This window comes from Sciurus carolinensis, chromosome 4 (assembly GCF_902686445.1).
Source record: "Sciurus carolinensis chromosome 4, mSciCar1.2, whole genome shotgun sequence".
NCBI classification, from domain to species: Eukaryota; Metazoa; Chordata; class Mammalia; order Rodentia; family Sciuridae; genus Sciurus; species Sciurus carolinensis.
In genome coordinates this window covers 71524101-71538646 of record NC_062216.1, presented here as the reverse complement: position 1 = coordinate 71538646, position 14546 = coordinate 71524101, and the positions used below count along the sequence as shown (strand labels likewise).

Genomic DNA, 14546 nt, shown 5'->3' with positions numbered 1-14546 from the left:
GAACCCGGTTTCTTGGCTCTTCTTCAGTGCTCTGTAGGTCTATCAGTTGGTAAATGGATGAAGTTATTGGGAAAGATTTCCCAGAGGAGGTGGAAACTGAACTCTTCCCACTGTATTACCCGTTCATTCATTCAATAACTATTTATCAAGCACCTACTCTGTGTCACTCCTATTCTAGAACTGGGGAATAGAGAATTTTGTTAAACAGATAAAAACACTTGCTATTATGGGGCTTGCAGTCTAGTGATGAGAGACACAAAATAAACCAAAAAAATAAGATGGATGATATGTCATATAGGGATATATAATAGGAGGAAAAACATAAAGCAAGGAAAGGCACTAGAAATGAAATTGGAGTGGAGAGTCTTTTAAATAGTGTAATCAACTGGGCACAGTGGTGCACACTTGTAATCCCACTGGCTCAGGAGACTGAGACAGGAGGATTGCAAATTCAAAGCCAGCCTCAGCAACTTAGTGAGGCCTTGAACAATTTAGTGAGACCCTGTTTCAAAATAAAAAATAAAAAGGGTGGGGATGTGGTTTAGTGGATAAGTGCCTTTAGGTTCAATCCCCAGTACCAAAAAAAAAAAAAAAAAAAAAAAAAGTGTAGCCAGGAAAGACCTTCCAGATGAGGTAATATTTGAGAAGGGGGCATAAGCCACATGCTGCCTAGAAAGATAGATAAGAGATGTGCAATGATAGCAACTAAGACAGAAGATCAAATGATAGCAATTCCAGAGTCAGTGTCCCAACAGCAGCAAATAGTACACTCAGGATGATTCAAGGTGGGTATGTATAGAGACCATTTTCAAAGGTCCAGGACATGGATTTGAAGAATTCTAGGAACAGTGTGGTAATCTGGAGTTGATGGTAGCAGACCTCTAACCACCCCTAGGACCATAAGGAGAGAGAGGTCAGTGGACATGAAAGGAGGGAACTGGGTAGATGAGTGGCCTTGTGTAGGTGATTGAGCAGAATCTGGGGGTCTAAATACTCTCTTATCTCCCCTTGACCTGCTGAGCACAGGAGGCAGCCACAGATCGTGGGAGCCCACTCATGTGAGATGGAGAGGACATGGAGTATATCTAGAAGGGGAAATGGTGGTAGGCACACACCTGGTGAGGTTAGAGAAGCAGGTGCCTGTTCCAAGTCACATGCCCTCTGTGGACCTGTTTCTCCATCAAACATTGGGGGCTTCTTAATTCTCTTGAAGTTCCTTTTTATCTGATAGTTCCTGTGATTCAGAGGAGTCTGGTGATCTCTTTACATATGAGCCCAGGAAGCCATAGAGAAAACACACTTTCCTGTAAGTTCACAGAAAGCAGATTCCAGGCTATGACCTGGACCTGGGGTCAAATATCTTCAGACCTCAGAGAGGATGGAGTAGACAATTACAGTGGGAGGGAAATTCAAATGAGTAGGATTCAGGTGAGGATGGTTGGAAGAAATATTTGTACTCCTGTATAGATTCTTTATAATATGACCATAGGCTGTTCAGGTGTGGCTGCACTCAATTGGCCTTAGAATCACCTGGTGCACTGGTTAAAGCCTCAGCTGCTGTGATCTCATGCCAGATGTGCTGAATCAGAATGTGTAGAAGTAAATTCTTCAGATCTGCATTTTTAACCATCTACCCAGGTGCTTCTTAGGAATTCTAAGTTAGCTAAAGAAAAAGATAAACATAAAAATACAGATAAGGTACAGTTGCAGCCTGCTTGACCTACTTACATATGGAAGTTTCAAGAGTATTTCAAAGTGCTTTGCCTCTTGAGGATCTGACCATTTGTTTTCTGAAGTACGAAGGATAACCAAGTCTGTCTGTAAAGGGTTTAGTTTTTGCTGTTACTTTTCTAAAATTTGTTATACGAACATACAGCATTCAGTCCCTTTTAATGTTGCAGCCACTATCAGCTAAGACTCTTCAACTCCTCCCTCCCTCCCTGTCTCCCTCCTTCTTTCTTTCCTCTCTTGGGGATGGGGATGCTAAATTAGTGTACAAAGACAAAGCAAGAGGAGCTGACCTTGAAAGGGTGCAGTGGACTGGTGTTTGGTGATGATCTACATTTTAATTTTCTAGGATTCTTCCATAACCCTCTGGAGTGGATAGTTTAACTTCTTATTCACCTCTGGGAAGGAGGGATTATAGGCTAATGCACACACACTGTTCAGAAACTAAAATATTTGCAATTCGGGTTCTGCCTAGTGGTGGACGCATGTGAGTGATTGTAAACTTGGTTTAGCCCCGTGATGCCTCCTTAATCAATGTCATGTTTCCTAAGGTCAGCCTTTAGGGCCCTGGAAGTTTACTCCATCATCAAATGACTTTAAAGCATGCTTTGCCATGGAAAGAAACCCAAACCTCCTTGACCATATCAGATGAGGACAAACACCTTTCTTGTTCCTTCATATGGAAGTTATTATTACCTTTTCGTGGACAGAAAATTATAGATTGATGGAGCTACATTTTCATGGACATTGTGGTGTCAGAGCATTTAAACAAATGTATGCTTTGGGCATCCCCCCTCCCACTCAGGAGACGATGTCTTAATTATTTTGACTGAAGCCAGACCATGTTGTGTGTTGTAAACATCTGGTTTATCATTCATCCAGCTGAACTGGTTTCTATTTTGCTAGACGAAAAGGCTTGGGATTAAAGGCATTTAAGTAATTAAGCACACGTCAAGACAATTTGGTGATGGGTAAATATAGTCTCTGTTAAATGCACCGTCTGGGGGCTCTGGTTTAGATTTACGTCCGGCTGGAGTGCGGGATGAAAGCGGAATGCCGGGAGGACTGGGCCCTGTTCTAGGGGGAATCAAAACCAAATGGGTTTTCAGGAGTAAGGCACCATTCCTCTAAGTGCCTGTCCCGGTGGATGAAAGTTTCCTTTGAGTTTGGCCTGCAGGGAGTAGAGCCATAGTCCCTGTCACCAGCAGCACTTGCAGATTTAATGAGACTCGCTTTGGGAGGCAGACCATTAACTCCTATGCTTTGGTTGTTCCTTTGTGTCCAGGAAACAGAGATATCTCTAAGCTGAATGTTAACTTCGGGTTTTTGGATGCTGAGTATGTGTTTTCAGGAACCAGTACTTGGGCCTGAACCCACCAAGGTCATGTTTCTTGGCTGCGTTGCCTCTGGATGTAGACAGTGATGCTGGGTCACGTTGTATCAGGCTGCCTAGAGGTATGTTTCATTGCCCTGCAATGAGGAAGCACAACTTCTTTTCTTTGGAGGTCAGAGTTCAAAGCTACAAGTGTGACATACCTGGAGATTTGAAGGACAAATGGACATGGAGATTTTGGGAATCAGCAAGGGAACTTCAGAGATTATACTTTGATTTGAGGCACAGTTTTTTTTTCAGGAACAGGGGGAAAGGAAAATGTCCTTGGAACTTTGTACTTCTCTATGGCCTTCATTCTGGGAGTAATAGGAAAAAAGCTTAAGTCTCCTCTCTCTTTCTCTGTCTTTCCCTTTCTCTTTCTCTTTGGGTCTAGAACTTGGAGGAAAGAATATTAGACATGATCCCAAAGAAGAAAGCTTTGCCATTATGGCCAGATGAATGGCACATGATGGAACCAATTAGCCCATTTTTGCTGAAAAGGAAGGAAAAAAATCAGAATTTCAATTTTCAAAGCAAAGTCTCTTTGTTAAAAAACGTTTGATTATTTTCTTTTCCTTTCAAACTGATTTCCATGCTTGTTTGGGGTGGAATCTTGGTTTCTGAAGTCTGAGGGTGAACCAAGAGGCCAAAGCAATCCCCGCTCCAATGAAGCTGTGGATGAGTAGTTGCTTTTCAACTCTCCTCCCTGCCCCCCGCTTCCTTTCATGTACTCCCCCCACCCTTCCCCCAGCCACTGATTGGGATCGCCCATATGAAACCACCTAGGTATCATGCTTGAGGTCCACAGCCACGGGTGAGAGAGACATTCAGTTATATCATTTGAGGCCCTGGATTTTGAAGATTGGACAACTCAGGTTTCATAACTTGAATCTTTGCTCCAAGGCAAAGGACCATTTGCCTGGACTTCCTGTCTTAGGAGGCACACTAATCAACTGGAGTCTAATATTTCCTCATCAGCACAGGATGCCAAACAAAGTAGTGAGGAGTGCAGTGCCCTTGATAAACAAGAAGAGATGCGAGAACCATAGCCATAAGGCTGGCGACTCTCTTGACGGTCATCCTGTGCTCCCTGCAGTGAGCTAAGTGCCTTGAGAGATGTGAGTGAAGGAAGAGTGTGCTCTCTGACCCAGGCACCTTGTAGGTCTTTGGGGGACACAACAACAAGCAAATTATATCCTAGAAGTGAACCCAGCTCCCTGCTTGAGACTGTGCTGCACATAAAGAGCTTTATTTGAAATAGGGAGTTGGGAGCATAGAAGTAGACCCCAATGATTTGAGATCTTTCTGAGGTTCTGGCAGCCGAACCTAGGAGTTCAGATTGTCAGTCTAATGCTTCCAGGTACTTGGCTACTGTGCTGAGAAGAGATGAGAATTAGCAGAAGAGCTAAGTAAGGTGAAACACCTGTTTAACTTTTTCTATGCAGTTTTGGAACTGTCTTCATGGTATACACAGCTGCCATGGCAACCATGGGGTGTGAGTTCAGGGATTGGATGGTTAGTTTCTGGGGTGCAGTCTAGTTGGGGCCCCACCCCGCCTGTGATGCTTCAGTTTCTATCCATGTCGACAGTAGTCTTGTAGCTTTGAACTATCCCCCTTCCCAAAAATCCCTCCCAACTTGGGACTCCTCCCTTTGATTATTGTAGGGTGGCTTCGCATTGCTGTGGTTAGAGCTCTTGAATTGATTAATGATGCTCTGAGTGAAATTGTAGTCTTGTGAGTAAAAAGAAAAATCTGCAGCTCAGCCAACCTCCCAGGCACCCCTCATCTGCACTCCCTTTACCCACCCTCTAGTCCTCTCACCTCCCAACATTATTTTGCATATTTTATGCTCTTGCCAAGGAGGAAACTTAAAATCAGAAAGGACTACTGGCTCCTTGGTGACACAGCAGCACCCAGGCACTCAGCTTTCAACTCATGGGAAGAGTGGCCAGCCACTAAGTGTCCTATGCAGGCTCCCATAGGCCTCCAGTCCCACGTGGGGCCTGTGGCATTGTCTTTGTGGCATCCTACATGCTAGAATTGTGGTGAATGTAGGCAAAATTTGAGGAAGAGGGGACTGATGGAGGAGACAGGATTGTTTGGGTTTTTCTTAGGTTTCTGAATGTGTGGGTAGCACATTGGGTGGGAACAGGAGGTAGAACATTGTCCATATTAATGAGTAAATGTTGTCTAGATTTGTCATCCAACTTCATTGCTTATCCAGAGCCTTGCAAATGCAGATTGGTTAGCATTTGTACATCATGCGTCTTTCCCTCCAAAATCAATTATCTCCTCATCTCACTACTGTCTACAGTTTCTGTGGAAGAAATGTTTCAGGGATGACAATGTGTGCAAGACAAGGGAATCCTGGTGTACCAGGAACTTCCTCCTCCTCCTCCCTCTCCATGATCAAATGGAATCTTTTATGGTGAGATCCCTGGAATTGTGAGTTGGTGAGACATAATCCCTCCCATCTGGAAGTCAGTGACCCAGGACAGCCTATCCTGACTCAGACAGAACATACAGACTACTTTACTGTCTCTGAATAAAACTAAGAATGAAACAAGCAAGTAACAATGACATCGTGTTAGGCAGAAGCTGGAATCAGAGGCACAAGACATTTATTCAGTATTATCTGTTATGTGCAGGTAGTATGAGATACTCTAGGGATTCAAAACTGAATCTCTTGTGTAGTTTTCAAACTTTGCAATCTCAGGGCACCTTTACACTTTAAAAAATTATTGGGGAAACCCAAGGAACATTTATTTATGATTGAACTTTTATTGTGTTAGAAGTTAAAACAGAATTTTCTAAAGCACAAGACTACACATGCACACATTCCTTAAGCCATGGGTGGGTGGTATCCCTTGTGAGAGAATAAGAGAGTACATAAGCAAACAGTGTCTTAGTACTGTTATAAAAATAGTTCTGACTTCATGACCACTGTTCTACTTCCCCTGACCTCAGGTATGTTATGGTCCAGGCAGACAGGTCAGTCACAGGCAGTAAATGAGTACTACCCTGTGAAGGAACAGGAACAGGAAGGTTCTAGAAATGTGAGCTCAGATAGGTGTGGAGGGAGACTCTGATAATATCCTTTTTTTTTTGTCAATAACCATAATACTACCTTTAATGACTGAGAATTCATAACATGTAAATTGAGAATAGATGTCATATTGAACAAGTACATTGATCCATGCTCATTTAAAAATAATTTCCTGAGATCATTAAAAAGATAATCCTACTTGGGTATCATAAATTCTTTTTGTATATTTTTTATTTGTTATAATTAATTATGCATGACAGTAGAATGCATTTTGACACATCATACATAAATGGAGTTTAACTTCTCATTCATCTGGTAGTACATGATGTAGAGTTACACAGGTCATGTAATCATATATGCACATAGGGTAATAATGTCTGATTCACTTGGTATTTCCTCTTTTCATTATAATTAGAGTTATCCTCATAACCACACCTCTGCTCTCTCTGAACATAGATTCCCAGCTGATGGTGTGGCTGTGGTGGTACTGGAGGAGGTTATTGGACTAGAGTGAACTGAATCCTTGAGGACAGGAGGAATATGAAGTTTGAGATAGTGTATCTGATTTTATAACAACTTAATATTTGGGAAATGAAAAATATTGTTCTTACACTAAAAACTAAAGCTTGACAAAACTTCTAGGGTGGGAAGGATGTAGAAGAGAATGTAGTAACTTTTAGCTGGGAGGCAGGTGAAGGTTTAATATTCATCAAAAAAAAAGGGGGGGGGGAGGTAAGGTGAGAACTCCTGCCCCAGAGTTACTATTCTCATCTTTCTGCCATAGGTATTAACTCCCTGATAGCAAATAATATCTACGAGGCTGCCTACCCGCTTCATGATGTGAGTACCACATTCATCTGCTCTCTCTCTAATCTTCCACAAGTTGAAAACCACAGGCCAGGTAGTGGGTGAATATCTGCAAGGCAGGAGAGGAACATGGCATTGAAACATCTTGGCTGCCTCTGTTCCACTCACTGCTGACAGTAACACCCAGTATGTTTTTGTCCATGGTCTCAAACTGTCTCTCCCATTATGTCTCCAGGTGGAAAAGGAACTGGTTTTTGTTTGAACATTCCTTAACTCCTTGCCTTTTGTTTTGGTGAAAGTGTGAAAATACAAACTCAGCACATAGATGATTAAAGGGAGGAGATATTGGTGGAGGTGGGTGAATGGCCATGAAAGGAGACTCAAGGCCTGCCACTGGACTGTCACTGATTATGGGAATAATGTTATGAACATCCCATGATGTAGCACAATGATATTTTTGAAGACAATTCATGAGGAACTCGACTGGCCCTTGAACTAAATGCCTCTTGGTTTCACTGGCCACCTGATTGGTCATGTCTTTAGCATCTGTCATACAGTAGGGCCAATGTGAGACTGTTGATATGGTCCCAAATGAGACAGTGAGGCAAGATGTTCTCAGATGGGCACCTTTTTCCTGACACCTTTGCTGTGGTGTATACAAAACTCAGTTCTGCCCATTGTAGACAGAGTGGGCATGTCATGCCCAGGTGACTTTCACATGATGTGCTAACCCTTCCACAGGCAGTTGCCTTTGCTGTGAGTAGGTGCAGGCTCACCTCTAAAGCATATAGGGGGATCATCTTCATGTGAAACATTATCTGGGTAAACATTGCAAGTTGGTGACTAAGAAAGTGGAAGGTTGGCCCCTTACTGAGCCACATTTTCGACCTTCCCTAAATGGAAATGAAAGAAAGAGATGACATTAGAAAATGAAAAGAAGAAAACCTGTTCTCATTTGGCATCTGTTGTTGATAATTCCATTGGCTTTATCTGGCATCCCTTTTTCTCCTACAGGGTGAATATGATAGTCCAGGGGATGACATGAATGACAGAAAGGTAAGCCTGCTTTGTGCTGCGTGAGTGCCTTGGGCACGTAAAACTACAGTTTGGGTAAGGAACTTCCCATAAGAGTCCTTGATGTTTTCTTTACCCATTTATCTATTTTTCAATAGTTTTTCCATAGCCACCTGCCTCCGGGCATTAGAAAACATGAGGAACACTTCAGGGCACTGTGTGTGTTTATAGGGACACACCTGATAGTGCCTGGGGACCAGAGATGCCAACATCCTGAAGTATATCCAGCAGTTCTCCACTAGGCTCTTATCTGACTCTCCAATGACAATAGGTCACCAGTGGAGAAACAGTGATGGTCCAGATTCCTTCATTTATAGATGTGGAAACTGAGACACAGACTGAGTACTTTGCCCAGGATCATACTGCCGCACACAACACAGAGGAGGCTCACAACACCATTGCCTCTCAAATACAGTGTCCCTGCCCAAAATGCATGATTATCCATACCATTTTTGCTCCTTTTTATTGGGGGAGTTTGATCATCTTTATTTTTCTCATGCACTAGGCAGGTAAGTGGAATATGCCCACTTCCCAATAACCGATGAGAAAGTGGAGGGAGGAGGCAGCTTATCAAGCTGCATATGCCAAGAATCTAGGAATCAGAGGTTACAGTTAGGAGACAGAGATGGCCCCTTAAGAGGTCCCTCCAGTGGCAGTCACAGCTCCTGACCGTGCAGCACTCTCGCCAGACCTCCACCTAGATCTGTTTATTTTGTTTGCTGTTACACTGGGGTCATGGCTGTACCTCCTCCTCAGCCATGGCCCAGCACTCTAAAGGATGATTCAGCCTCTTTAATGGGGACACATCTTTTCATGCCATCCTCCTGTCCAGCCTTCAGCAGCTTGAGTGAGCAGAGGAGGGTGGGTGCAGGTGGGAGGGCTGAGGAACTGAAGCTCAAGAAGTTTCCCTCCCCCAGCTCTGTTGTCTGGAAAATCATTCATCCCCCAAGTTGCCTTTTGAGCAGGCTTCTTTTTATCCTGCCTATTAGTCCCTGTTATGAAGTGTTAAGTATTAAAAACATAAAAGGTCTTTTCCAGAAATACTGCTGTGATTGCTTACACATGTCTCCTCTCTGCCTGCCCAGGGAATCTGCTGTAGTATTTCGATGTCTTAACCTCATCTGTTTTCTATCTGATGCTAATAGTCTCGGTGTTTAATTTCCTGAAAAGTCTCGCATCAGATTTAAAGGAAAAGGAGGAAGCATTTCTCTCCACATCTCACCTCTCTCACCCAACCATTTTCTGTCCTCCCACACTCAAATTTCATGTCTCTCCCCTTTAAATGACAATCACCACCCACTGCCCACCTAAAAAATCTCCTGCTGGGTGATGGTGACCCCAGCCTGTCCAGGAACATTGCAGAGACCAGGAACACACAGTAACTCCTGGGAGAAATCAGACAGCCCTCTGTTATCTGCACTAGTGGACAGAAGTAAATTGCAAACTATCCAAAATATATGTGTATTTGTCTTTGTAATGATGTTGTTATTAAAAAAAACAATAATACATTTTAACAAAACATTTTCCTTTTAGAAAACATTTTGCATAGGCTAATATAATGATGTTTGTACATGCCCCTATTTGGTAGAGTAGACCAGAACTGAGAGGTAGCAAAGGAGCTGCCAGGATAGAGTTGCATCTTGGAAAATTCTCAAAGCTGATGTCAGAAGGATGCTCCTTGAACAAGTGAACTTTGAAAGTCAAGAGGACCTTTTCTTGTGGCTTTTCCTTGAGTTTGCTAGTGCTTTTACTTTGCTCAGGGCACAGTTCAGGAAGTGAGCTTTGTCATGATGGGGGTTGAGAGAAGCCGCAAGGGAGAAAGTGAGTTTTTTTCTGTCCATCTGAGTTGGGAAACTGATGCCAGCCAGGAAAGGGGACTGGTTGCAATGTTTATAAATTATTGTGAAGTAAGAATTAAAACCTTGGTGTCCAAATCCCAACTACTGTTCTTTAGTCCTGTGGATGTCAATATGGATAGTGCTCACAGTGGTATCATAAGAAGAAAGAGCAAAACCTTCTGAATATGTACAGCATATTTGTTTGTTTTTATGGTATTACAATAGTGAGATGCTCTTTGAGATGGCTGCAGGAAGTATTTTGGTTAGGTACATGAGAAGGGTCTCTGCATTTGGAGGAGGAGGCTGTGGAGAAGCCTTGGGACTGGCAGTGTAGGATGGCCTCTCTGGGGACTTTAGGAACGATTTGCACTGGTATCCCAATCTTTCCACCCTGCCAGTGCCTGGATCTTTTCCTTCACTCTTTCCTTGCAATTTGTGGGGTCTCCCATGATTCCCCAAGGCCAAGGCTTCTTTCAGGTGAACTCTAGGCAAGCCTGGAGCCCTGGAGGCCCTTCCCCTCCACCTGCCTACTGAAAATGTGCAGACGCATGGCTCAGCTCCAGGTAGGGGCTGGAAGTCTCCCTCTCTCCTCCTGGAGGGTAATTAAGAAGAGGCTCCCTCCCTCTGGAGAAAAGGGGTTTTCTGCCTTCCTAGGAGCCAGAGCAGCAGGAGCAGGAGCACCTGGGGTCAGGTGGATTCCTTCTGGCCTCCAGCATCTGCTTAGTTCTACATCTGCCTAAGCTGTCTAGTTTTCTGGAGGACCCCAGAGAAGTGACTTTTACCATCTTCTGAGGGCTGCCTTGCCTCTGAAGGTTTTCTGTGACTTCCTTATCCACACATTGGAATGTGTGAGCTTCTAAAAATCCTTGGTTCTAGGTTTCTAGTCTTTGCATGTAGCAGTCTTCTCTAGTAGAGAAGTAACCCACTGAAAAGGGTGTGAAAAGAGTCAGCCCTGCATTTTAAGAGCCCACCTTTTAGACAAGCAGGTGTTTCTCTTGTTTCTAATATATATATATATATATATTTATTTTAGTTGTAGATGGACACAATATCTTTATTTTATTTAATTATTTTTATGTGGTGCTGAGGATCAAACCCAGTGCCTCACATGTGCTAGGCAAGTGCTCTAGGACTGAAACCACAACTTCAGCCCCAAGGGAGGTGGTTTTCTTCTGTGGGTCACTTGAGGATTAATTTGCCATGCTGTACACTTTGATTTTACTATATGGAGAGATTGATGTTAGTTGTCAAATGTTTAAACAGGTCACTGCAGGATCTGGGATTAGAATCCAAGTCTCTTTCATTTAGGCCCACTTTGTCCTCTGAAGGCTTCTGAGGTATCTACAGCTGATAATCTTTCTACCCATCTCACCCAAGTTTCTCTTTCTCTCTCTCTCTCTATTACTGGAGACTGAGTTCGGTGGTGTTTTACCACTGAGCTACATCCCTAGTTCTTTTATAGAATTTTTGAGACAGGAGCTTGCTTAGTTGCTGAAGGTCTTGCTGTGTCGCCAAGGCTTCCTAGAACTTGTGATCCTCCTGCCTCAGCCTCCAGAGTTGCTGGGATTACAGGGGTGCACCGCTGTGCTGGCTCTAGTTACTTTTTGAGGAGCTTATGGCTGCAGAGGGGATTATGATTCCCAAACACCCTGTTGTTCTCTGTCATCATGTAAAGATTTTTCACACAGTTTTAACACCTGAGTTCCTTTATAGTCTGAAGAAATACTTAAGTCAATGACCCATTGTTAAATATGATCCCCCAGGGAACCAAACTTGCTGCTTGTATGCTTTGATCTGTCAGATGGGACAATCCCTGTGGGTTGTTGTTTCCTGCCATAAAGACTTGAGGTAAGACAGACATGCCTGGAATTACATCCGGGGCCTCTCCAATAAGGCACTCACTGGAAGGAGTTTCAGTGTCTTTTTGATTTATTTGGGAATATTGTCCAGTTGGTGAAGAGAGGACATAGTGTAGCATTAAGTAGATTTGCTAAGAGCTGTGCTAAAAAGTTGTAGAACCTGCAAGTTGAAAGGAACTGTTACAAGTTATGATGGTTGTCCCCTTGCACTTTAATCACACCATGCTATCCTCATGGGGCAGAGACTCCAGAGCATGCCTTTCTTCACCCTGATGGCTACTCTCTTCTGGGACTTTGGAGCCTGGAGTTTATCATGATCCACTTGGTCTTAATTATGTATGATTGAAAGTTCTTAGAGGTGGAGGAAGAGTCTGTAGCATTCTCCACCCACACTCTGCCTCCCTTGCAAGTGACAGAGGGTGTATGGTCTGGCCTGGTCAGGACCACGAGAACAACCAGGTGTGACTGTTTCACCAGCTCCCTGATTTATGCTCTGTACACAGCTCTAGCTATCTTTCTCAGGGGCTGCCTAATGATTTTCTCCTCTGTATCCATCTAACCCTTCTGTATCAAGTCAAGTAATCTTCTTGGCTCATTGTTGCTTACATCCATAGCTGCAGGTATAGCTTTGTGCTTAGTGGATACAGCATTGATAATAGGGACTTTGGAGGTTTCATAGAATAGGCCCAGAATCCAAACTGGGGAAATTTCCAAGTTTTCTTCTCAGTTTGGGCTGGAGCTGACTGGATCATTCTTGTTTCTTGGAGCATTTTCAGGTCTTCCCTGCAGGGTAGTGGCAACTGGTCATACTCAGGCTCAGGTTTGACTGGCCATGTGACTTGGGTAGGAATTGCTCTGAAGGTAAGAAGTATGAGGCAGGAAGTGACATCCACAGTCCTCGAGGGGCTTTCTGCCCATTATCTCCTGATGTAAGCTGGCCTCCCTTTGGGCCACAAATGATGTCAGTATGATAACAAGGTGCTGGAGAAGCCAAGGTTTGCACAAGGGAGAGAAAATCAAAACCCAGGGCAGTAGAAGTACTGAAGATGGGGGAATGCTGATTTTAGTTCTTCAGGATAAATACCAAGGAGTAGGATAGCTGGATCATACTGTGCTTCCATCCCTAGTCTTTTGAGAATTCTCCATACTGTTTTCCAATTTGCAGTCCCACCAACCATGTTTGAGTGTACTCTTTTCCCCATATCCTTGCCAGCATTTATTTTATATATATATATATATATATATATATATATATATATATATATATATTTTTTTTTTTTTTTTTTTTTGTGGGAGGTACTGGGGATTGAACTCAGGGGCACTCAACCACTGAGCCACATCCCCAGCCCTATTTTGTATTTTATTTAGAGACAGGGTCTCACAGAGTTGCTTAGCGCCTCACTTTTGCTGAGGCTGACTTTGAACTCGTGATCCTCCTGTCTGAGTCTTCCAAGCTGCTGGGATTACAGGTGTGCACCACCGGGCCTGGCTGTATTCTTGATAATTACCAATCTTTTTTTTTTTTTTTCTTTTTTTGCAATCCTGGGGATTGAACCCAGGCCTTGTGCTTGCGAGGCAAGCACTCTACCAACTGAGCTATCTCCCCAGCCCAATAATTCCATTCTAACTGGAGTGAGATGAAATCTCAATGAGGTTTTGATTTGCATTTCCTTAATTGCTAGGGATGTTGAATATTTTTTCATATTTTTCTTGGCCATTTGTATTCCTTCTTTTGAGAGGTATCTGGTTTAGTTTCCATTTATTGACTGGGTTATTTTTTTAGTTTGTTTGATGTTAGATTTTTTGAGTTCTTTATATATTCTGGATATTAATCCTCTGTCACAGGAGCATCTGCAAAAGATCTTTTCCCATTCTGTAGGCTCTCTCTTCGTACTCGTAATTGTTTCCTTTGCTGTGCAGAAGCTTTTACATTTGATACTGTCCTACCTACCGATTCTTGATGTTATTTCTTGAGCTTTAGGGATCTTGTTAAAGAAGTTGATATCTGTGCCAATATGCTGGTGTTGACTCTATTTTTTTCTAGCAGTTGCCAAGTTTCTGGTCTAATTTCTAGGTCCACTTTGAGTTGAATTTTGTGCAGATTGAAACTTTGGAATATATTCATTCTTCTATTGGATTTCAGTTTCCCCAGCACCATTAGTTTAAATGGGTATTCTTTTCCCATTGTACATGTTTGGCACCTTTGTTGAGTATCAGCTCAGCATACTATATGATACAGGGACATCAATGTTTATAGCAGGGCAATTCACAACAGTCAGGTTATGGAACCAGCCCAGGTGCCTGTCAGCAGATGGATGGGTAAAGAAAATGTGGTTTATATACACAATGGAGTTTTATTCAGTTCTCAAGAAGAATGAAGTTATGGCATTTGGAGTTTTCACAGAACAGGTCAGAGTCCAAGAAAATGGTAAATGGATGGAACTGGTTAACATCATGCTAAGTGAAATAAACCTGACTCCAAAAGTCAAGGGTCGAATGTTTTTTTCCTCATATGCAGAAGCTAGAACAAAATAGAAGGGGAAATGTTGGGAATCCCATGAAAATAGAAGAAAGATCCATACAGTAGAGGAAGGGGATAGAGGGGAAGGAGGAAGGAACAGGAAGATGGAAGAACTGAGGCATGAAATTGACCAAATTATACTATATACACATATGAATATATCACAGTGAACTTCACCTTTGTATACATCTGTAAAAGCTATGAATAAGTAAAAGAAAGACTACTAAAGAGGAAGGGAATCAGGAGGAGGGAAGAAGGAAGGGAAAGAGAAGATACTGGGAACTGAAGTGGAGCAAATTA

General features: G+C 42.9%; 1 protein-coding gene across 1 annotated transcript in view; it reads left to right on the top strand.

The window, feature by feature from the left end:
• Positions 1 to 14546, top strand: part of Ano2 (anoctamin 2) — a 352538-nt gene that overhangs the window by 109985 nt on the left and 228007 nt on the right. The window contains exons 7-8 of the mRNA XM_047550120.1: positions 6932 to 6987; positions 7969 to 8010. Coding sequence (XP_047406076.1) covers positions 6932 to 6987; positions 7969 to 8010 — 98 coding nt within the window. The remainder of the gene's footprint in view (positions 1 to 6931; positions 6988 to 7968; positions 8011 to 14546) is intronic.